The 25,019-nt window shown below is 37.7% G+C and overlaps 1 protein-coding gene across 9 annotated transcripts in view; it reads right to left on the reverse strand.

The window, feature by feature from the left end:
• The window catches only part of MTUS1 (microtubule associated scaffold protein 1), a 132,613-nt gene that overhangs the window by 76,066 nt on the left and 31,528 nt on the right, over positions 1-25,019 (reverse strand). For 8 of the 9 annotated variants that reach the window (XM_016129939.2, XM_016129969.2, XM_016129958.2 and 5 more), the window contains 2 exons: positions 15,263-17,510; positions 10,811-11,006 (listed from right to left, as the gene is read on the reverse strand). In XM_016129939.2, the coding sequence (XP_015985425.2) occupies positions 10,811-11,006; positions 15,263-17,359 (2,293 nt within the window). In that variant the 5' untranslated portion in view covers positions 17,360-17,510. Of the gene's footprint in view, positions 1-10,810; positions 11,007-15,262; positions 17,511-18,932; positions 19,026-25,019 lie in introns of those variants that run through there. The other variant, XM_016129949.2, reaches the window with a different exon arrangement.

Genomic DNA, 25,019 nt, shown 5'->3' on the forward strand with positions numbered 1-25,019 from the left:
AAAAAATAAAGGGAATGAACTTGTGCCACTAGTTATTATAAAATAATAAAACTGTTTATTCCTGGCATAAAACTATATTGACAGATAAATAAGCTGGTATATAAGTCTCAAAAATATAAAGATTCAGAATAGGATAGATAGGATAGTAAGATATTTGAAATCAGTGAAGACATTTGTGGTATTAAGATATTTAAACTTTAAAAAATTAAAATTTGAGAAGCAAGTTTTGAAGACGGTTAAAAGTCAACGACCTAGATCCTAACTGCTTAGGTGGCTCCGTCACACGCTGGCTGTGAGCAGGGTTCTTAACCATTTTGAGTCTCTATTTCCTCATATGTAAGAATGGAGGTGGTTTTAATGGTACTTAGTTCATCAGTTCTTCTGATAGTTTATATTTTTTAAATGTTTAGAACAGCACTTAATAGATAGTAAGTGACATATAAATAGGCTACTAGTTCTCGCTATCGAAAAAAATTAAAATTGAGTTAAAGAGTAAAGCGTTGTTGAAACAAAACCATACATATTAACCATAATAATTCAATACAGATCAATCTTTTTCAGTAGAGAAGGTCTTGTTAAATGTAAAAACATGGTAAAAATTAAAGGAAAAAATATATATGACAATATAAAAATAGAAAAATTTTAAAAACCACCACATACAAAATAAAAAGGCAGGGAGTAAAATACAGAATGAAGGATAACATGTGAAATCAACAAAAAAGAATCAAATGCCCCAAAATATAAGTGATTAAAAACACTAAACAAAAGAGAAATAGTCAATAAGTTTTATTTAATTTAACCTGACTGTGGGTAACGCATTTCCTGGTTTTGAGCTCTCGTTCCTAATCCCCACTTCCATTGCTCACATCCTAAAGAAAGATTTAAAAAGTCAAATACTTGCGTTCCCAGCTTTTCTTCAAGTTAGGGGTGACCATGTGATCCAATCTGTGCCAATAAGACTTAAAGATAAGAGCACGAGGGGTTAAGGTGTTCGATAAGACACTTCCTCCCTGACAGACGGAGACAGGCAGGTGAGGAGGACGCCCGTGGTGGCACACGGGTGCTGTCTTCCACTGCCAGCCTCTGTACACAGCAGCAGCAGGGCTTAACGCTTGGAACTCTTAGCGACCATATTTTAACGGAAAAGTCTCTGACAAAAGCAACATGCTGAGGCAGGAGGAGTGAAAGGACAGAAAGACGACATTATCCAATCATCAAACCTGGAGCTGCCTACCTCTAGATTTCCTGTTAAATAAACACATAACCTTCTGGCTTAAACCATACTGGGTTCTTAACTACCATATTCCCTTGTCAGCATCATTTGATGCCATTAATTCCTTCTCCTTGAAACACCTTTTTTACTTGGCTTCCAGAACATAATTCTTGACTGACTTCCATCCTACCTTCCTGACATTCTTGGTCTCCTTTGTGATTCTTCCTCATCTTCCCAGCCCCTGCAAGCTTAGGAGTACCCCAGAGGTACGATGTAGTACTCCAGGGAGGTCCCCTTCCTACACTTATTCTTGGTGATTTCATCCAGTCTAGTGGCTTTAAATACCATCTAAATGTTGATGGATCCCAAATTTATATCCCCAGACCAGACTTCTCCTAGGTACTCCAGACTTCTATTCTACACCTTCGCTTATTATAGATTATTCATCTCAACTTAATATCTCTAAGTGAATTCCTAACATTCACCTCCCAACACCTGTAACTCCATCTCCATTTTAGTAAATGGAAACATCATCCTTCCAAAAGGTGTATAGTCATCTCTGGCTCCTCTCTTTTGCTCTCACCCTTCTCATCTCATCTCATCTAGGCAAATCCTGCTGGCTTTACCTTTGACACATATATCCAGAATCTGACCACCCCCACTGCTATACCCCTGATTCCAGAAGGTACAATCTCCTGCCATGATTACAGCAATGTCTCCTCATTGAGCTCCCTGATCCTGTCCTCACTCCTATCCAATATATTCTTTGCATAGCAATCAGAGTGATCCTGTTAAAATTAAAGTCACTTTGGTTATAAGCCAAAGACCAAAGACTGTACATGATCTGGCTCTCCATTGTCTGTCAGACTTCATGTACTTCGCTCTTCCCCATTTTATTCCTTGTTATTCCTAGAAGACATTATTAATCAATCTCTACCTCAAGGTCTTCCCACTTGCTGTTTACTCTGACTAGTACAGTTTTCATCCAGCTATTCATATGGCTGGCTCCCTCAGCCCTTTACTCAAAAGCCACCTTCTCCTGGCCAAGTTATTCAAAATTTTTCTCCTCCTTCTCCCTCCCTTGTCCTCTATCCCTTCTCCCCACAATACCCACCCCCACCCCCGCCACATACACGCACCATTTCATATCCCCTTTCTGTGCTAGTGTAACATTATAAAGAGAAATGAAAAATACTGTCAAACATCCTATATACTTTACTTATGTATATGTAGCCTGTCTCTCCTGCCAGAATGTAACTTTAGGGAGGGCATGTTTTGCTCTTGTATTCATTTCTGTACCTCACTCAGCACTTAGATCACAGAATCAAAATTTATTCAGCAAATATCTGAGTGCCGAGCACATTCCAATTAAAATGAGATAACATTTTGCACTTTCATAAATAGGGAATATTTGGCAAGAGTGTTAGAAATGTGAAAATACCGGCCAGGATGTGGGAAACCCTCATATACTGAGAGTAGGAGCCCAAAATTGTATGCTGTTTTGAAGGGCAACTTGGCAATGTGTGTCGAAAGCCTTAAAAAAAAAAAAAAATGCTATGCCTTCTTATTCCATGGAAAGGAATGTATCCAAGGAATTTATCTGACTAGTTTATGTACTTATGAATAAAGTTCTTCAGTATAGTGTTGTTTAATATACTAAAATATACTAGAAACAACCTAATGTTTAAAGAAATCTGAAGAAATATATCATAGCACAGATGATGAAATATTATACAGCTATTAAAATCATGTTATTAAAGAATATTTAAGAATTTATTCTACGGCCATGCTATCCTGAACAAGCCCGATCCTGTCTGCTCTCGGAACCTAAGCAGGGTTGGGCCTGTTTAGTACTTGGATGGGAGACCATGGTGCTATAGCACCTAGGAAGACTAGGTGTTACAGGCATAAAAAATAAGAAATAAAAAATAAAATTAGGGATTGTAAGCTGACAAGATCCTTGCAATACGTGAGGTCAATCAAGGGTTGCCTTGCTTAAAAAATTTAAAAAAATTAAAAAAAGAATTTAAGAATTTAGGAAAATAGGTACCATAGCTTTTAAATGAAAAGAATTTAATGAACTATCTGACTGTTAGGTATGGGGTCTCAAATACTAGGAACTGTTTGTCCCCATATATATGTACATGAGAATATGTAAAAAAAAAAAAAAAAAAAAAGGACTGAATAGTTATAAAATAGTTATAAACCAAGAAGTTAAAAACTATTTGGTATTGATGAGGTGAAGGGTGATTTTTTTTTCCTTCCTATTTTTCACTTAAAATACTCCACTTTTTAAATAGTCTACTGAGAGGGGACGCTGGAAACTTCATGAGCTATCCAAATTAACTAGTTAAATTCAAGTTAGGAGAGAAGTAGAATAAGGTTTACCTCGCTTGTGGCAATGCCCCCATGTTCCCTCACTGACACCGACAGACCTGAGCTCTGTTTGGACTGCTTTTCTTTGTGACCACCAGAATACCAATGTACTGAGTCCTCACTGCCCACCTACCCTCCTCCATATTTCCACACATCTGTACTGACTGTCCTCCGCCTTTACATTCTATATTCTGAACCCTAACTGCTCCTTCATTGCTATTTCCTAGTGTACCAGCTAAGTCCTGAAAAATACCTCAATCCATATATAGTCTTCCTATTTTTATTCTTGGGTCTCAGTGGCAAAAATTAAATAGCAGAAAGCATCAACACCAGACCAAGACTAGTCCTTATATACTTAAGGGTGTACCCCTCTATTACATTATAAAATTACCTACATTATAACAATAAAGAACTTCAGCAAACTTTAGTATTGGTAATCTACCCTTTTCTGAAATCCTATAGTTTTGTTTTTTTTTTTTTAAGTATTATAAAGGCAGATGTGATGAAACATAAACTCATCATTCCCCTATTTAGCCGATAAAATACCTTTAGGGCAAGAACCACGTCTTACTCATTCCACTATTCCTCAGGGTCTGGAGTATGACTTGTACAGTATATACTCTCAGACTGTCAAGTGAATGAATTATCTTCTAAGATACATTTCAGTAACATGCTACATTTATATATTGCAGAATATGACTTCAGGACTTCACATTCTCGATTTAGCCAAGGCATTATATGAGTAGGGTACAAGAAACTGCACTCTGCATAATCATCACCATTTGCTTCAATTCAAGAGAAAACCTGAAAAAGTCATACCAGTACACGTGAATCACAACAAAAACAAAACAAGTATTAAGAGGGAGGTGATTTGACTGATAAACAAGAACATCTCACAAAGCGAGGTTCTCATGATGACTTGAACTACACAGAAGCACAGTGTTCGTGGTGATGCTGTCAGTACCTGCCTCTGCAAGTGTGTTCACAAGATGTCTGCTGCTTCAGGTGGAAATTAGAAATAACTTAGTCACAGGGCTGGGAATATGTGCCCTTCAACTAAGAGTGTAATTAACCAGAGACTGAGAGGGCTGTGTCTTTTCCCCAGCTACCAAAGAAGATGAGCAAGGGTCTTCATGTGTTCATCGGGAAATTTATTTACCTGGTCATGAATGAGCTCACTTGGCACTCACCCTGAGAATTCCTAAAAAGAACAAGGGAGGCACATTGTGAGCCTCCCGGCTCACTAGAAGCCAAGGTTCATGAGCAGAGCTGCTTTGAGCAATGAGATCACTGACCATCATCTTATTTCCTTTTCTAATATTACAAAAATAACCAAATCAATAAAATCTGAAAACTCACCTGAAAGAAATCACCTAACTTTCTAAGAGTTGGAAAATTCAGGGGGAAGCTGCCCTGCCTATTCCACAGCGGCTACTCTGAATCTTGACTCTTAAAATCCCTATTTAAGCTCCAGGTGGATCTGAATCTACACACAGCTGCATTCCCTTATTTCAAAGACTTATTTACCTGAGCACTGGATCCATTCCAGTGCTTCCATCACCTGGCTGTCACAGCCATCCCTCCCTGTACGTCCTATCTTTATCGGCTCTTTTCCCAGGGGCCTCCTTAACCTCTATACATTCTTACTGTCCTAACTTCAAAGATGCACACCCCCTTTGAGATGCTTCTCAGTCTGTAGTCTCTTCAATTCAACATGACCCAAACTGGACCCATCATTCTCCTCCTGACCACCTCTTCTTGCTACTCTATTCCGTTTTGCTTCATGGCAACAGGAACGAGAAAGCTGAGGAGTCACTTAGGGCTATTTACCACCAACAGAAACCACCAGACCCTCTTTCTCAAAACATTTTTAACATTTAAACTCTGCTTTTGATTCCCAAATACTGATATGATTCTTACAAGTTTGTGTCTAGACTAAGAACAGATCTGCTTTATCCTTCCTTGGGGCTCTTCTATCATTTACTCCCAACACACGGTCTGCTCAAGGCATGCTGACTCTCCCCAAACACACCATATGCCTTCATAACTCTACAATTGCACCCTTGGGAATGGCAAAAACCTTCCATGCCTGGCGAATTCCCACAGTAACATTCCAAGGCCAGTTCAAACATCGCCGCTCTTCTCCACTCTTCCCTTAGGCTGAGTTAGCGGTGTTCCCTTTACTGCAAAGACACAGTAAGTACTTCATACAAGTCTCCACTCAAATCCAGTCAGACAACATTTTTAAACACCTATTGCATAATATCTTGAGCGCTGGAACTACAAAAGTAATTAAGACGTGGACTCTATCCTTACAGATCTCATAGTTTTGTAGGAGACAGATATGTAAGAAAATAATTACAGTACAGCATAATAAATGAAAATATCACAGAAGCCAACACAGTTCAGCAGGAGTTTGAAAAATGAAGAATTTGCAATCAAATTATTTGCTTAAACAGCCTTTTTCCCCTCACTCTCCAACTAGCAAGCTATTAAAAGGGCATGAATCAGGTTTGTATTCTAGTAGACTGTCCAGCACATTGCAGGCACTCAAAATATTTCTTGAACAGAAAGACGAGAGAGAGACTGCATTGTGACATATTAACCATCGTTTATGAATCATTCCATAAACCAATCTTCTCCAGAATTACTTGTCAAGTGAGAAAAGCTGCATGGAATGCCTGCAAAATGATCGAGAATTTAGTGATGACGTCAGTAAGGAAGACACTGTCTCCCAGGTCCCGAGCACGTGCTGCTTGGGGGCCTCGGCCCCACTCCCCGCCCCCCACCACACGCAGCTCGCTCTTCCACGGGCTCCCCTCCCCCCACCCACATCGCCTCACCTCAACTTTGCACTTGCTGTTCCCTCTGCCTGGAAAGTCTTTTCATCTGCTAGCCAAATGTTTCCCTCCTCCTCTTCCTTCAGGTATTGGCTCAAATGTCACCTGCTCAGTGAGGATTTCCTGACTACCCTATTTAAAAATCTAACTCCCTTCATGGTTTTGTTTTTCTCCTTACTTACCATACTTACCATAATCTTGCATACTAAACATTGTATTTAGTTTATTTTCTGACTTGCCTTAGTAGAACTCAAGCTCCATAAGGGCAAGAATTTGTCTTTTGTGCCCTCTGAGCTCCCAGCACACTAGGCATTTGACAGCTGCTTGTTAAAGGAATGAACGAGTCTGGAATACTACATATATGTAATTGAGGTTAAGAATAGAGACCCCAGGACCAGAATGTGTTTGCTTCTTGTCTCCACCAATTATTAATTGGGTAACTTTGGGCAAGTTACTTAAGATTTCAAGTTCCTCATTGTAGAATGGGGATTATCATAGCATCTATACCTCATGAACTATGAGAATTAAATGAAATGATGTGTTTAAAAAGGTTAGAACAGTGCTTGGCACATTTTTATGGAAAGAGTTTATGATTTTTATGGAATGAAACTTTGAGATGTATTCTTTAAAAAGCGTTTTAATTACATACAAATACAGAAACATCTATGAGCAACATATTAAAGTTGGCTTTTAGAATAAGTATTAGGTGATAAATTCTGTTTTTTTAATAATGAATTTATACAAGCATGTGAATAAATTTCTCATAATTTTGCTTGCTATCTCTGTCAAACTCTTGCCTAGAAAAGGCTAAAAACGATATAAAATAAATTGAAAAGAGTTTAAATTCCTTTTAACACTAAACAAACAAAAAATCAGTTTACAAAACAACTAAGAAGGAAACAGCAAGAAAGAAGAGAAACCTACAGGCTAGGCAAGTCATTACAAGTTTGGGATGTACTCCTGGTTTGAGAGGAATTTATTTTATTAACCCACAATAAACTGAATTAAACAAAGGTGTACCCTTTTGAAATGTTATTTCCCTTTTCTTCTGGAAGAAAAAGACCATCTCTTTCACAAGGCCTTTCTTTAGGCTCCCGAACAGCCCCTGAAAGTTCTTTTCTCCAAAGTCTTAAAGCACTTAGGGGCCCTTTCCCTACCTTCTCCACACCCTCTACATCTCTTTGTGCTGCTCTGTGGTTGCATAAACACATCTGCCCTCCCAGGGTCGGTCAGAGGGTCCACAGAGCAGGGAGTGTATTCCGTACCATTTCAGCAATCTTGCCTGACTCAGGCTGGTAACTGGACAGGCAATTACACGTCTGTCTGAAGGAACACACGCATTTATAACATAAAACCTTGTAAAAACTGGTATCGCTTCTGAAAGAGGTGATGGGCAGGTCTCCAAAGATGCCTGGCTTGATCATGAAGTATTTACTAAGCAGTCATTTATTCAGCAGCATTAATTTGCAATAATCCAGTAAAATCATTTACATAATGGTAAACTGATTTAGAACTTTAAGCCAATGGCCCAGAAAGAGAAATGCCACAGTTCCTAAATCATTCGGCTTAGCATAAGAATTTCAATTTTTGAAAACTCATGATCATACTAACAGTGTTTCTTTAAACTAATAATGTGAAGGTTAAAAGCACCGACTCCACAGCCCTACTGCCTGGTCTGAATCCCACCTCTGCCGCTTCCTAGCTACATAACCTTGACAAATTATTAAACTTTTCTGTGATGGTTTCCCCATCCATAAAATGGGGAGAAACCTCACAAAACTATGCTGAGGATTAAATGAGTTTATAGGTGCAATGATTAAGACAGAGCCTGGAACTTGGTAAGTATTTAATAAGTATGAGCTGCTGTCCTTGGCATTGTAATTATCATTAGAAATAGTTTTCCTCACTACCTCGTCTTACTTGATAAGATACCCCAAAGAAGCAAAAATACTTTGGATTTGGTTTGTTATAATCGCATAATCTGGTTTCATACAAATTTCCAGGTTTTGACAAATGGAAGAGCTCTACTGGGTTTAATGACAATTTTTTCTTATATTTGCTTTGACGTTTCAAGAAAATGGCTAAACTCCAGCTCTGGTTTTCTACTTAGTTCTCTGAAAGGATTTATTGAAAACCCCAGGTCGGCTGGAACATTCCTGCCGCTTACCTTTCAGCAGAGTAACTTTGTATGAGTACAGAGGATATCCATGTGGTTTCAATTTTCTAATACACAAACACTTCATTGTACAATAAATGACAACAGGCTCTCAATGATCTAAAGGCACATTGTTTTTCCTGCTTGATTTTCTGTTCGACTTTTAACTGTGGTGATTAAGTTTCCTGTCCCCCACAACAAATACTTCTCAACTTATTGAGAGCATCCAAACAAGTTAGGTGCTGTTAATTTTTTAAGAACTTAAACAGAATAATCAGGTCACTCTTTCGACAGTTAAAATATAAAACTTAAATGCAAATTCATAAAACTACTGTCTTCTTCCCACTTATATATGGAAAATCACCAGTTTTTAACTCAAATTGAAAACTCTGAATCCATAACTTAGTTATTGAGCTTATTTATACGAGTTAAAAAAATGCTTAATAAATTTCCCCATCTTTTCATTAAGACTAAACAGACCTACTTTTCTCTCTTTAGGTATGATATTAGATAGTATACAGTAAAGGGACTTAAAAAAAATGCTTTACTCGTTTAAAAGACTTGTTACCAACATAAAGAATCCCATCTTTTAAAATATAACCTGAGTATCGACCCAATTTATTAAAAGTATGTGCACTTCAGTTTTTCCGAGATTGCAGCATCATGTGGTCCAGCCACCACTCAAGAGGTGAGATCCAAATTTTCCCTATAAAGTTAAAGACTGCAAAAACTGGCAAGGCCGTTACATTCTCAAACACTCATACTTCCAGATGCAAAGGCCAGGAAGGGTAAACGATTTGCTCTGGCAGTTTCTTGGTGCCATAGCAATACTGGAACACAGGGCTCCTAGTTCCTGGCCAGGCTTGGAGACCCTGACATCCAAGCAGGAAGGGAGCTCCCCATTGTCTCGAAAACTCTGTGAGCCCTGTCTGGCAGCAGCAAAGGTATGAAGCAAAGCTTTGATCTCACTCTTATGCCTCAACTCTCCGACTGTGGCAATGACAAAAATAAGGATCTTTCCTTTTCCCAATAACTTTAGCTTCTCTTCTACTTTTCTCCCAACGGATGAACACTATAAGTTGACGAATTCCTCTTCCTCACTTGGCAACTCTGGGGATGGAAATGGAAATGTCCTGCTAATCCCTCTTCCTCCACCCATACTTCTTCCTGGGTCTGCACCTCAGAACCTCCAGACTTTGATGTCAAGACTGAAACTAAATAAACTGCCCTTAAAATATTTCTGCACATTATAGGCTTCTCACACAGGAGGCTTCATAATGGGATTGGAAAATAAAGCCTAAAATACTAAGGTGTGGAGAGGTAAAGAGATCCTCTGGGATTTGGTTGGTTTTCTTGTTTCTGTAAATGTTCTCCTATGTGTGGACACAAAATGCTAGAGGTACCTTTTTTTTTTTTTTAACCATTCAATAGTAGTCACTATTTTTATCAGGGAACGTATTTCTAAATATTTATGACATGGCTTTAATTTGCTCAAAGTTGTACCTGTTTAAACAAGGGTGTTCCCTACAGAGCATTCTCATCAGCTGGAATGGCTAGCAGGCTGTGTCTTAGTCCCTATGAAATAGGCCAACTTTTCCATTTCCCGTTCTGATTTTTAACACGGAGAAATCTGTACACTTGACAAATTTAGTAAGACACTTAACAGCTACTCTTGAAGTTCTCAGATTTCATATATCTAATATGATTTTAAACTGCTACTTCTAAAATAAAAACCAATATAAATAAAAGTTCATATTAGAAAAGTTCAACTTTTTGGTCACCCTTTTATTCCTGAAGAGTTATACTTCTTCCAGTAAAATTTGAGACAAAACTAATCTTTTCATATGTGGTGAGGACACATTAGCTTATAACACTTAAGTTTTATGTAGCACTTAACAATTTTTTAATTAAAAAATGAAATAATTCATATATAACAGGTACCCAACTGTATATTTATACATGCATGCTTCTGAATAGTTTATAAGTTGGTTTATGCACATATCTCTCTCCCCAAAGAGGCTTTACATGGCTCAAAAGGCTGCATCTTCGACTTCTTTTTCTACCTTCCCTGTGTATAAGGTGCGTCCACAAACAGCTAAATGCTTTAATGACAGAACGGTTAGTTCTGAAACCAAAACCTGTCTTTCTGCTTTCTGACATATTTAATTTTACATTAGAATAACTCATAAACTGCTATAAAGCACAACAGAAGTATTTTATTCTTACCTGAACTGGATACGCGCCTGATCCTCTGAGAAGATAAAGCTCGATCCGAATTAATATTTCTGCTGTCAATATTCCGCCTCAAACAGGAAACAGAAGGCCCCACTTTGGCTTTTGGACCTGGTGTCTTCCTCAAACTGGAGGAGCCAGGCTTGGGTACATTCCTGCCTGAGGGGATTGCAGTTTCTGAAGCAGAACCCTGCGAACGAGTTAAGATTTTAGTCCAGATCATGGCTTCCCCATTCCATTTTCCTGTGGTGCTATGTGAAAAACAATTTGTTTAAGCGAATATACCAGATGACTATTTAATTTTCATTTTTACTATGAAGAAATTCAAACTCTTCATACTCTTCAATTCATCAACAGGAAGCTGTTCTTAAAATTTAACTTTGGCCACTCATCTCAAAGTTTACCTCTTCCCATATTCACCACAACATACCCAGGTACCTAACTGAAAGAATCAAAGTTTTTTCTAGGTGCTTCCTTTCTTACTTCCTAAACACCTCTCGATGGCATTCTCTCTTCTCCATCCACCTCAGGACAAACCTTTTGACTCCATCAGTGAAACTGTTCCCAAGATGACCAATATTGCAAGCTACATCATTCCATCCTTTCCCTGTAGGCCCTCTTTATGGCGTCCGATGATGATGACTCCATCCTCCATCTTTCTTTGGTTTCTCTAATACAGCTCTTCCTAGTTTTCCCTCTACCTGTCTGGTTATTTCTTCTCTGGGTCCTCTTCTTCTATATATTGAAATGCTAGCCATCACGAGGGTCCTAAACTTGGTCCTGTTCTCTTTCATCATCATATAGTCTCCTTAGATGACCTGTCCACTGTTTAAACTGCCACCTATACACAGTTATGCTCAAAGTCCACACGTCCAAGCCAGCACTCTCTCCACGGTTTCCCATATATTAAGCTTCTTTCGGCATTTGCCCACTTAGTATCCTTCAGGCATCTCTACCTAACATTGTCAATAATAATCATATTATCGTTTTTACCGATCAACGTACTGCCCTGTATCTACTCATTTAATCTTCATAATAACCCTAGGAGGTTCGTACCGTTATCACACTCCACTTTACAGAAGAACATGAACCAGTTTCCAAAACTTAGTTTTAGCCACCAATCTCAAAATTCACCTCTTCCCATATTCACAACATACCCAGGCACCCAACTTAAACAATAAAAGCTATTTCTAGGCACTTACTTTCTTACTTCCTAAAGCCCTCTTGATGGCATTCTCTCTCTTCTCCCAGGACAGGCCTGCAATCATTCCTTGCCAGGATTACTGAAACCATGTCTTTAGGATCTTTCTGGTCTTACCAGCCCCTGATTTGTTTTCCACTCTACTGCTAAGGCAATCTCTCTAAAGTCCATATAAGGTTAGGTAGCTTCTCTCTGTCTTCCGGATAGTCAACTCCTCTTAATAAGGCGCACCAAGCCCTTTTGGATGTGGCAGCCCCTGCCATCTTCATCAGTTTATTCCTTACTGTTCATGGGTCTGCAGTGCTGGCTCCCATCATACTCACTCCCCTCAATGAGGATATCCTGCTTCTTCATCCTTTTATGTGTTATTCCCTCTACCCATAATACCCTTCCAATTCATACCTGCCCTTTAAGTTCTGGATAGTGACTAACATAGTTTCTCCCCTAGAGGACCTTCTTGACAACTCTCCCCACTGCCATCACCCCATTCCACCTCATGTAGCACAGCAGCCTACAGAAAGCCCCAACTTTGTACTTAAAATTCCCTTTGGGGTTACTCTCTGATGTTACCCACTGCACTAAGGCACTAAGATTGGCCAGGGGCTTTCTTCTGTATATCTCAATAGTCGCCATCACATATAGTGCACAGACACCTAATAAACGTTCCCATTCTCTAATTCCGGAATCCATGCTCTCAGCATCTATGCTGCATATTCCCTGCTAATACTGTTGTTTCATTAAGTCATAAGAGGATAATTTCCAGTAGATGCATAAAACCCCACGCTCATAGTGGTTAAATTCATACATTAGTGAATTAAAAACTTAAGAGGGTAATATCGTAAGAGAACACTGGAAAACAACATAAAATTGGCCAAGAAAAGCAGGTGATTATACATGAACTTAAGAAAGGTCTTGAACCTCTACGGAAAACTGGCTAAGGTAATCCCTCAGAGAAAACCTTTTTTAAAAAAGTAAACCAAACTTTTAACCAACTTCCAGAAGTGAATCTTTAACAAATTAGACTTACTCTGCCTTTTAGAGCCAACATTCCACAAGATTTTGAAGCTCTGTGGTGTATAAAACAGAAAAGATCAAGATTCAAATCAGGGAACCTGATTTTGAATCTAAATTTTACTACTTAGCAGTCGTTGTGTATTTTAAGTAACTTCTCCGAAGTTTTAAAATGTGGCTAACAACTGCCATGTTATTACTGGAAAGAGTAAATGACAGTGTATGAAGCACCTGGGAAAACTAAATGACGTAATATATAAGACACCCGAGCAAAGTGTTTGGTCCAGAACAAGCATCAAAAAAAATAACACTTTCTTTCTTTTTGAAGAATTTACTACTCCCTTTAACACATTATCACCAATACATAATTTTTGTAATACCAACCTGCATCAAATTAAAATCAAATTCCTTCTTCCAAATAAGAACCTTTCTTTAGTTTCAGATAAACCCTGACCAACCATCTGTGAGGTGGTAGGCCACCTGAGGATTAAGTAAACTCAAGGCCCAATTTTGTCTGACACCAACAGAACACACTGAAAATTAACGTCCCTCCAAAACTGTCTCATCTAAGATTCGGGGCAGATTTTGAATTCTTTGCATGTTGCTGAAGTAACCAAGAAACATAGAAGTTTGAGTAAACAATGAAACAAATGTTCACTCCTCTACAATAAGCACAAAGCCTATGGCCTGTGATGGTTTGCCCTGCCCCTTTCCCATGACACATGGAAATATGTAAGACGAATTGGAGACATTAGAGAAAATGGTGCTTAAGGTGTTATAATGGGACAAAAATGAGTTTTTAAATACCAGTTGATATGTAAAAGTGCCAGTGTCGGTGCTGAAAATGTGAGAATCCCAACTACAAGATTTCTAAGATGAAAAGTGCTTCTTCTCCACGATGTGTTGGGAATCATGTCGACCCAGTGACTCTATCACCTTACTTCAATATTACCTTTCATTCTGCACATGGGGAACATAAAGCTAAGCCTTACTCAAGGCACACATCAGAAAACCTCCTCATTTCAAAATTATATAGCTGATTTATGTTCAAGGCAAATGCTATTTAAAGAAACTTTATGCTAGTTTTTCTGGTGGTTGGAGATTAATGCATAATAAAAGTCTCCCATAAATCGAGGAGGAATAAGTGTATTGTTTTTATGTATATCTATAAACACCAAACTAAGAATGTTGATTAGAATTACCAGAGATGATCATTTGATTTAGTAAAATATCAAATTACGAATGATATGAGTTTCCAAAGTTTGACTTCAAAAGAATTTAAAAATAAAATCTGAGTTTTGAAATAATGGGCAATCTCATTAATTTAGACATAACTGTGATATACCATTCTCCTAAAAAAAAAAAGATTAAAAACTAGAACATCTCTAAACTGATCTAGCTCAAGAATATCAAGTCTTTCCTAACCTTAAGTCCTAAAAGGACTTAATCCCCTATGCAACCTGAAAATACTTCCACTGCCAAAATTAGGCATGAAGACGAGAGTACACAGGCCTAAGAGTGGCCTGCCAAATATTTATAAAACTCAGAAAACTAGTTTCTTCAGCCTCTTGTCAAAATATATACATTTTTAAAGAAAAATAATTTTTGAACTTTACATGAATTCTTTTTTAAATGGAACTATCTAATTCCCCCAAATATCAGGTGCTACAAAAAACATACTGCCTTTTCACTATATTAAGAATAAAATGGGTTTTGTTTATGTTATGTACCAGGAAGCAATGTTTTAGAGTTGCAAGAGACCTCAGATATCAATCACCTTTGGGTCTCAAAAGACTGAGATGCTTCTTCAACGAGAGATCAGGAGATATTTTCATGTTGATACTGTTTACCAGCAGCTCCTGCCCTTTCTTAAATGTAGCCCAATACATTTTAAAGTTCATAAACAAACTTTTTCATAAACATAAAATGTAATCAGATGTTAAACTTCAAATAACTAATCACACTAAAATATTTACTTGCTCTTTTAGCTATTATATTAAAAGGAACAGTAATTTTCAGTACCAAATACTGAACTCAGGATTTTCCCAATATGCAGGTTTCCAACTAACATTCTAAAATGCAGAAAAAAGAATCACCAAATAATACAGTAACACATGAAAGCAGATTTTTCACACCTAGTCTTGCAATATTATTGACTATCAGTGACTAATGTAACTGCTAATAAAGCTCTGTTTCCTCCACCATTCCCTAAAGCAGGCAAAAATTTCACTTACCAAAAACAGAGGACCATACTCAAAGGTCTCATTCATAATTTCCTTTTTTAGCTCTTGTTTCTCCACTGGAGTTCCATTTTCACTTTCACCCTTCTTTTCGGGGCTAATCCCATTGCTGTTGGAAGCATATGTCATTTCCAAAACTTCTGTGCTTTCCATTTCAACAGGGAATATGCCTTTGATCTTCTGAAGGAACGTAGCCACGGACGGAGTCGTACATGCTGAATTAGCAGAACTTGCCTTGCCAACATCATCCTGATTCGATTTCATGGCAGATGTTGTTCTTGGAACCTTGTGGGAAGCATTTTTAGAATGAGTTGCAACATGCACAGCCTGGCTAGTAATGAGTTTATTAAATTGCTGCTTATGTGTCTTGTTAATTAGGATTTCTGCTTTTGTGTCTGCATTCAAGTTAGATCTTGGTGTTTTGCTCAGAACTGTCAACTGTCTTGAGGAAGCCACCAACGAGGGAGATGAGGCACTGGTTAACCGAGGTCTGGGTGAGACCTTTGATAAAGCAGGATCTTTGGGCTGCAATGCTGGTCTGGACATAACTTTTGCTTTGACATTCTTGAAGTTTGGTCTTGGATAACTTATAATTTCAGTTTTTCTGACTTTGCTGCCTATAGGGGTATTTGTTTTGGTTGTTGATTTTCCTAGATTAGGTTTAGACATGTTCACAGGTACTCCCTTCAAGGCTGGTAAATTTTTAAATTCTCGACTCTTCTTCTCCACTTTACTACATTTCCCTGTCTCTTCGATAGGAGAAACAGAAAAGGTTGCATTCGTGGGTTTCAGGATTGGCGTGGACATGCAAATTGTGTCATTTGTGCTCATGAACACATCACTTGTATCCCAAGTAAATTCAAAACCGGAAGCCACCTTTTGTCTTGGTGGGCTACTTGAAATCAATTCTATGGTACAATTTTGGGTTTCCAAATCCTTTTCATTGGAGGCAGTCTGTGTGTCTTCAGCCACAGCAACTTTATGTTCTGGGTTCAACACTTGAGCTTTACTTTTATCTAAAGCTGGCACCAGTAGAGAGCATTCATCATCTATGAGACAATCAGATACTGTTTCTGTTAAGTTCTGGCCCATTTCTTTTTGTCCACATGAGCTCTCTGAATGTGTCTCACTATTTGGTTCATCTTTGGATAAACAAAAGAACTCCTGTAATACAGATCCATTGGGAACATCCATGCCATCAGAAACTGGTGTTAGGGCTTGTATCTCTTTTTCTCCTACTAGTCTTTGCTGTGACCCATCTGTGTACTCACTGGTGACATTTCTTGAAGAATACTGACACTGATTTTCAATATCTGGAACGAAAACATCAGTTTGCATCACTACATCAGAAAATGCTGCGTAAGTTGTGTCTTGGGCCTCTGATGCTATAGTTTGAGGGTTTTCAAAGCTGTCTCTATCATAACTCATTCCTTTCACATGTATCTTATCAGAAATGGAAGATGCATGAATGGAACAGGATAAAGACTTATTTCCACTTCTCAAGTCGGTTGGCAGCAGAGTTCCAGTGGTGGGCAAAGACTGACTCCTCCCAGTGGCGTGATGTGTTACGAAGGTGCAGTTAACATTATCCACTTTCGTGTCAAATATTTGGTTTAATCGTAAGGCAGCTGGGTAGTCTGCACAGTTCAAATCATCATCATTAGGTTTCCACACAAAAGGCAGAGATGTTTCAACACTCTGGTCCTGAGATGGTTCTAGGGAATGGTAATTATTAGGCAGGTACTTGGGTGCCTCCGTATTTACAACCCGTGCAGCAGGCTGACATGTGGCATCTTTATGCATATGTAAAACTGCCTTACTAATAAAATCACTTGAGGACTTTTGGTGAGCATGTACATCAACACACTCAGGATTTAAAGAAATATTTTCACCAATGTCCGTAGCAGAGTTGGTTTCATAATCAACCACCATGTCATCTGGGCTGGCAGAATTCCAATTCACATTGTTGGGTAAAGAGTTTTGTGTAGGTGATGATTTTTGGTTGTATGTATATGCGTTTCCATTTTTATCACTAATTAATAAGGACTGCAGTTTATCTTCTGTCTTGTCATCTGAATTATCATCATTCATCCTGAATATTAACTTTAAACCTCTGCCATTTTATTTCTTCTTTAAATCCTTTCAAGTGGGAGGGAAGGAAATGTCCGTCTCCTAAGTTTTTCAGCACAGTGGAAAGTTTCTTAGTCTAAGATCCTTTGAAGTTGAAATGACTTCTTGTTCCCTGGAAGAAATAAAATGTTTAACTCAAGTAAATATTAGAAAAATTAACAATTCAGCACTTGATTAATTTCAATCACTTTACTTTTACATTTAGAACCAACAACTATGCATATGGGTAATTATTAGCTAAAATATCATCCCCTTTCAAAAATACTTATGCATTTGAGAGAATGAGGCAGAATAGAAGGCAGTAGCACTGTTCAAATTGTCCCGGTGACTGACTTCATATCTGAGATGTCTCCTCTCTACTCCTAGTGATTCTTGTCATCATACGAGAAGGAAGCTAAATTTGACAATAGCCATTCCTTCTTGTTGGCTGACAGAGTGACCACTGGTCCTAATTTGTTCAAGACAGTCCCAATTTATACCTGTTGTCCCAACAGAATTAGTAATAATTCCCTTTTAATTTTCAGAAGGGTCCCTTGTTGTTTCCATGGACAGCGATTACCAGACCGATCTGACAGGTATAGCAAACGAGCTGAAGATCACAGACTGGCATTTCTCTTTTCCTTATTGTCACTCCCCATCTCGAACATATTCCATTTTCAAAGTTGAAAAACATTGTTGATTCTTAATAAAATGGTACTCTGTTGAAAGTTCCTAAAAATATTGAATAGCTACTGTATGACACAGCAATTTTAGTCTCAAGTATCAACTAAAGAGAAATGAAAACAAATGTCCACACAAAAACTTGTACACAAATGTACATGATTCTTAATAGAAACATTACTCTTAATAGCCAAAAAGTGAAAGCAACCTCAAATGTCCATTAACTGGTAAACAGATAACAAAATATATGCATGCAATTGAATATTTTCTTCAGCAACAGAAAGGAATGAAGTACTGATACATATTACAACATGGACACAACGTTAGAACTTAAAAATATAATATAAAGTGAAAGAAGCTGGTGACAAAAGACTACATCTTATGTGATACTATTTACGTGAAAATGTTTAGAATAGACAAATCTATACAGATATAAGATTGATTAGTGATTCTCTAAGCTGAGAAAAGGTAGGAGGGATGAGAACAAGGAATGACTGCTGATTGGGATGGTGTTTCATTTGAGGGAAATAAAATGTCCTAAAAATTATGGTATGGTTGCACGGTGCTGTAAATATGCTGAAAACTATTGAATTGGACACATAAAATTCATAAAAAATCAATCTGAAAGCTTTCAAATCCAAGGATTTCTGCAAATAACTAAAGTTTTATCATGCTTTTAGTCAAACTGAAGTGCTTAAGAAAGGCCCAAATGTTCAAGCCAGGACATGAGGCACAGATAAACATTCTCTTGAATTGACTTTCTAATCCTGATATTTTATATCAGATGTCACAGTTCTGTTCTGAAGAAATAAAATAATCTCAGAGGGAAAAAAAAATGACATTCTATTACCTATAAATGTGTGAATTAACAGACCTCATTTTTGTATTTTGCAGTCTTTTCTCTGTATTCCATCTGTGACCTGAATACCACCAGGAGAATAGAAATGCGTCCTGAAACTAGCCTGTACTGGAAAGAAGGAGAAAAACTATAACATTTACCTCAGCAGCTCTCATGCGTGTACATATGAGTGTACAAGCACATACACAAAGACACTCAAAAAAAAGACTGAATCCTAAAATAAGGGCTGTATGGTTTATATACTGATGGAAAATGTAAATCAGTCATTTTTTCCCTATCATATCTCTTTAGTTAATAATCATTGAAGCAACAGTTTTTTGGCTAGCCCCTTAATAAAAGCTTTTATGAAACAAATTAAGATTTTTAATCCTTGGGTATGATATATGTTCAAGCTAACTGTTTAAATCAAGAACTACATTTATTCATTTTTCAGATGTGTGTGGAGTACAATTTCAAAAAGCATTAAATACACTACACCTTTGTTTCCATGAGGGCCATGTAAGAGATTCTGGTATAAGCAAATACGAGCACTGTAAATGGAAATATTTAATAAAAATCATAGAAGTTACTTGCTTGTATAAACAGATTTATTAAATTCAACTGATGGAGCTTTCACTACCTGAGCACCCTCTTCCAAAGTATATAAAAGATTACTATTTTTTAAAAATAAACTGTTCTGAAGTATCTTAAAATAGATGACTGGATGAAGAAACTGTGGTACATATATACAATGGAATATTACTCAGCCATAAGAAGCGATGAAATACTGCCATTTGTGACAACATGGATGGACCTTGAGATAATCATGCTAAGCAAAATAAGCCAGACAGAAAAAGTTGAAAACCACAAGATATCACTTACATGTGGGATATAAACCTAAAAGCAACAAACAAACAGGACAGAGATTCATGGACATGGACAATAGAGTAGTGGTTACTAGAGAGTAAAGGGGAGGGGGAGGGGAGAGGGAGGGGAGGGGGAGGGGAGAGGAGGGAAGTACATGGGATAAAAGGGGTCGCATATGTGGTGACAGAAAGAAATCTAACTATGGGTGGTGAACACACAATGCAATATATATGTGCCTTATAGTTCAATTGTGCACCTGAAACTTACTGGATTTCATTAACCAATACACTATTAAAAAAGAAAAAAAAAGACTAAAAAAAAAAAACCTTGCTAAAAACTGAATAAAGTAAATGATTCATATGTCAAAAGATTTTAAGTTATTTTTAAAATAAATGCATGAAAGAATAAATTATATCACCAGTTCCATATCATTCTACATTTAGGTTGCTTCTAGTTTTTCTCTTATGAATAACTCTACATTGGACATCTTTGCAATCTTTGAATGACTTCTTTTGATTATGTCCTTCAGGAAAACTTCCTGGAAATAAAAGCATTAGTGATATGACTTTTAAGGCATTTGATACAGTTTGCCAAATTGTTAAAAAAAAATTTTTTTAAGGGCAGGATTCTTTGCAATAAATATATATTTATATAATAATATACGTCCTGAGTTTTGCTGTTAAAGCTTCTGTATTTTGTTTAGCAATGTTTCCCAAGCATTTTTTCATGTCATTGTAATATAAAACATTTCTAATAGTTGTGAAATTCCACTAAAGTCTAAATATTTTAGAACTACGAGTTAGTAGTTTACAAAGAGTAACAAAAATAAAGAAATTATCACCATTCAACTTTCATATGACTGTTTAGTACACTTGATTTTATAATTTTTTTAATTCATAAAAACAATGAATTCCAAACTTGTTGAGAAGAGCTATCTAAATAAAAACACTAAAAATGTATTCAGAAGAAATACTTGAGACCAGTTTTGATATGAAATACATATATTGAAGTCTTTTCTACCTTTGCAGATGGAGCAAAGAATTAATGATACAGAGACGTGGATACCAAAAATATTCTGAATTTCAGCTTATCAGTTCCAGGGTTAGTTAGAAGGCCAACTTCACCATCATTAAGGGAAACAGCTTCGAGTTACCATTACTATGAAGATAAAGGCATGAACAGGAAAGGGTTGACCTGTCTGACCTCAGGAATTCTGCCAAAAAAGTTAAAAAGTTAGCCATCTTCTCTTATGGCCAATTTCATTCCTCTCCTATTTTAAGAATAGTACTTAAATTTCTACTACGTGCTAGACTCATTTTCTGACATTCTTATCAGACCCATGAATCAATGTGTTTATATTTCTGTAATTGCAATGTAATTTGGAAAGCCTCCAAACTTACTATCTTAGGAACTTTTTTATTAAAGCATAATCAAAGAGTTTTAAAAAATAGAAAAAGGTTGAAATAAATCATCCTCACTTCAAGGGTTAATTTATCCAATTTTCTTTTAATAGCGTCGTCTACCAGAACAAAGTAGAATTAGCAAAGTATTCTTTTTTAAGACAGCCATTTGGGCAAAGAAAGAGATCTTTTTCAGAGACTATTTTGGACTAGAGAGAACAAATTCCCAGCTCATTAAGATTTGGGAAAATAATAGGGTAGCTCCTCTTGAATAAAAAGATTACCAAAATATGCATTTCTGTAATGATTTATAAAGTTAAAAATCAATAAATACATATTAAAAGAAATGGTAAAAAGAACTACTAGTATGAGATTTGAGGTATTTAAACACCTTTGGAAAAAATAAGATTACTTTCTAAATCTTAGCTTAAGAAGAATGATTGTTTACTCCCCAAAGATAAAAATTCCATTATTTCTAACAGAGGATACACCCAAAAAGTTGAATCATTATCGTATGAATTAAATCATTATCATATAATTGATTTCATTACCATTATAATATTAATACTAGAAGACATTTTAGAGATCCAATTCAAATTTCCTCATTTTACAAATAAAGACACTACTCTAAGAAATAAATTGTATGACTTGGTCAAATTAGTTGCTAGTAGCAGACTACTATTAGATAATACTATAGTTGTGTGCCTTATTTGCCAAGTGAACCATAAACTCAGTAGAAGTTAACACTTCAGTTGGTATCTTCTATAGCCTCCAATTACCTGCAATACCCAGCTCAATAATTCGAAACTTTATACAGGTAAACTTGCTACCCCACGTGATAATTATGAAATAAAAAATATGTTCTATAAATCGTATGTGAAAACTAGTTTCATTACTAGAGAACCCTAATCTTACTTATTTATGTCAGTATATGGCATATCAGTCTTCCAAGATTTGAATACAAATAGTTTTAATTTATAGCTTTAAAAAAAATCATATCAGTCTTCTTGAACATTTTTAAGAATTCACAAATCACAACAGTTCAGCTCTCTAGGTTTTAAAACCCAAACTATCTTCGACTTTAAAACAAAAAAGACATATGCATAATATCTAAGTGACAAAGTTTATATTATTCTAAAGAAAAAAAATAAAGCAGTTGAAGAACAAAAAAAATCATCGACATGTTTTATTGTTATTCTCATACATCTCTAGCTCCTGTAAAATCCATTCTGGGTAGTTAACAGTTTTACCCCTAAGTCTCATTATATTACTGCTTTTCACAATCAAGTTTAAATTCTTAAATTAACTCCTACAACCTATCTGTTGACAAACTCAGCCTCCTCCAGCACTGAATTTAGTGAAGAACATCGTACCCGATATTCAATTAGGTACAAGTATACCTAATAATTAGCATTCAAATTCCTAAGAGCATAAAGAATTTCTGTGAGGCTCTTTAAACAGGAGGAAAACTGGGTTTGGTCAAAAGGAAGGCTATGAAAGTGCCACAACAGAGCTGGACTTTAAATTATTTAGAAAACAAGTAGAAATCAACTGGATCTCCTGTGTAAAAATGCAGACTGACTCAGTAGTTCTGGGTGGGGCTTAAGATTTCAGATTTCTATGCATCTCCTTGGTGACGCTGATGCCTTGGTCCATGGACTGACCACCCTTAGAGTAGCCAGGATGCAGCAGAGAGTTCTGACAATGGAATCTGTCTCGCCAAGCAGATCAGTAAAATTGGTGGGCTGTCAGGAAGGGCCAAGTTACCTTCATATCCAACTATACAATTTGTTACTTTAACTAGGAGTAAAGTTTCCTTAACTTTGAACCTTAATTTATGCTTTTGCATTTTCTGCTCAGATAGCTAATACTCCCTTTATAGAAAATAACTGGAACTTTTAACTCATGGAGAACGTTGCTTCTAATTCCCACTTGTTTATTCCTTCCATGTGGAAGAAGTTCAGTTAGCATAACATTCCTGTCCTTATTCTGTCCTTTTACTCAATTTACCCAGGAGAAATAGTGACTTAATGCAGCGGTCACCAACCTTTTTGGCACCAGAGACCGGTGCTCCTGTGAGAATCTAACGCCTGATGACCTGCGGTGGAGCTGAGGCGGTGATGCTGGCAATGGGGAGTGGCTGCAAATACAGATGAAACTTGGCTCCCTGGCCCACTGCTCACCTCCTGCTGTGCGGCCCGGTTCCTAACAGGCCATAAACCGGTACTGGTCCGTGGCCAGGGGGTTGAGGACCCCTGACTTCATGGATTCCATAAATTTAGGAAGAACTAGCTGGACAAGGACTAGGGCAAGGTGAGGGTGACGTCTGCCTCAGATACTAAATTTAAGGCAGGATCAGTACAGTGCCCGTTCGGCCACACTGACACCTGAGGCAAAGTGAAAAGTCAGTACTACTCACCCTGTCTTTATTTTAAATTTTGGTGTTGTGTTCTTCATGGCTTTCCCGTATTAATTCTGATTTTTAAAAACAATTCATTAAATAGTATTTACCTTGATCACCGAGGTTTTGAGGGACACCCCTTAAATTCCTACCCTGAGGCCGGCGCCTCACTCACCTCCCTGTGGTCCGAGCCCTGCTGCCCACAGAGAACACAAGCTCCAGTCTCCCTAGAAGCAGACCCTGTCCCTGCAGTAGGGGGTGGGGGCCGGAGAGGCGGTGAGGGTGAGCACCCCGTTTCTGCACTGCAGTGACTGGGTAGGTCTGTCTCTCATACACAGCTGTCCCTCAAACTAGCCTTCAGCTATAATTATAGATGAAATCTTATAATTACAGAATCTGTAATTATAATTCATCTACAATTTCATCTATGATAATCTATCCGTCTTTTTATTTTTCTTATTTCTCACATGTTCACAACCAGAAAGAGTAAGAAGGTAAGGATAATATTCAAAAGAGTTAACCAATCTTGAACACGTGTTGGCCACAGCACTGGAGCAGAGTCCCAGAGGCCAGGCCCCTGGTGAGCCGGGCATTTATCCTTCAGCCTGGATCACTGGGGAGGTCCAAGGAATCACCCAGAAAAGGCTGCAGTGGCTGCGGCAACCCAACGAAGCACATGGGGCTTTGGGCAGTGGCCAGTCACAAACCACTGACACAGGAGAACATCTGTATTTTAACAACCAGCTCAGCCACTCTGAAGAGCAGTCTTGAATTATTTATTGGGCCTTCTCAAAACTTTAACTATGTTACCTAGACAACAAACCATGAGAAATAAAGGAGTAAAGTCTGCAGGAACAAAACACATTTGGGGTAACCGGGGCTTCTGTCGTGGACAAGGTGGTCGGCACTTTGGTTCAAGGCATAAACCAGATTTTTTTTTCACACTGGTGGTCTGCAGCCTACATGCTGCAATCCAGCTCACTTTTTCAGTTGGGATGTTAGTTTTAAATAACTAAGCCTAATACTACTAAACCTTTAATCTGAATGGGAAAACTCCAGCTCGTGGCAACTCTGTCCACAGGTAAGTGGCTCTTCCTACAGGAGGAGAACTGCACATGAAATGTTAACAAGGCCTGGGGCTGCGCATCGAAAACAAAGCCATGTGGGCCTCGGCACAGGGAAGGCTTTTAGCAGGCAGCCTCCTTGGGCAGGCCACAAGGCTAGACCTTGAACTCCCCCTAGCAGTGGCACTGCGGCAGCAGAGGCCTCATCTGACACCAGCAAGACAGCAGAGAAGCAGCAGGCGGGCACCAGTGAGGCACAGCTGCAGCCACAGGGAAGTCTTCGCAGGCCCTTTACGCACTGGTGGTTGACATAATATTGATTGTTTTGAAAAGGCAAAGCAGAAGGCTTCCGTATGCTCTATAGAAAATGAAAGTGTTTCTAGCCTTAAGT

This window comes from Rousettus aegyptiacus, unplaced genomic scaffold (genome assembly GCF_014176215.1).
Source record: "Rousettus aegyptiacus isolate mRouAeg1 unplaced genomic scaffold, mRouAeg1.p scaffold_m13_p_11, whole genome shotgun sequence".
NCBI lineage: Eukaryota > Metazoa > Chordata > Mammalia > Chiroptera > Pteropodidae > Rousettus > Rousettus aegyptiacus.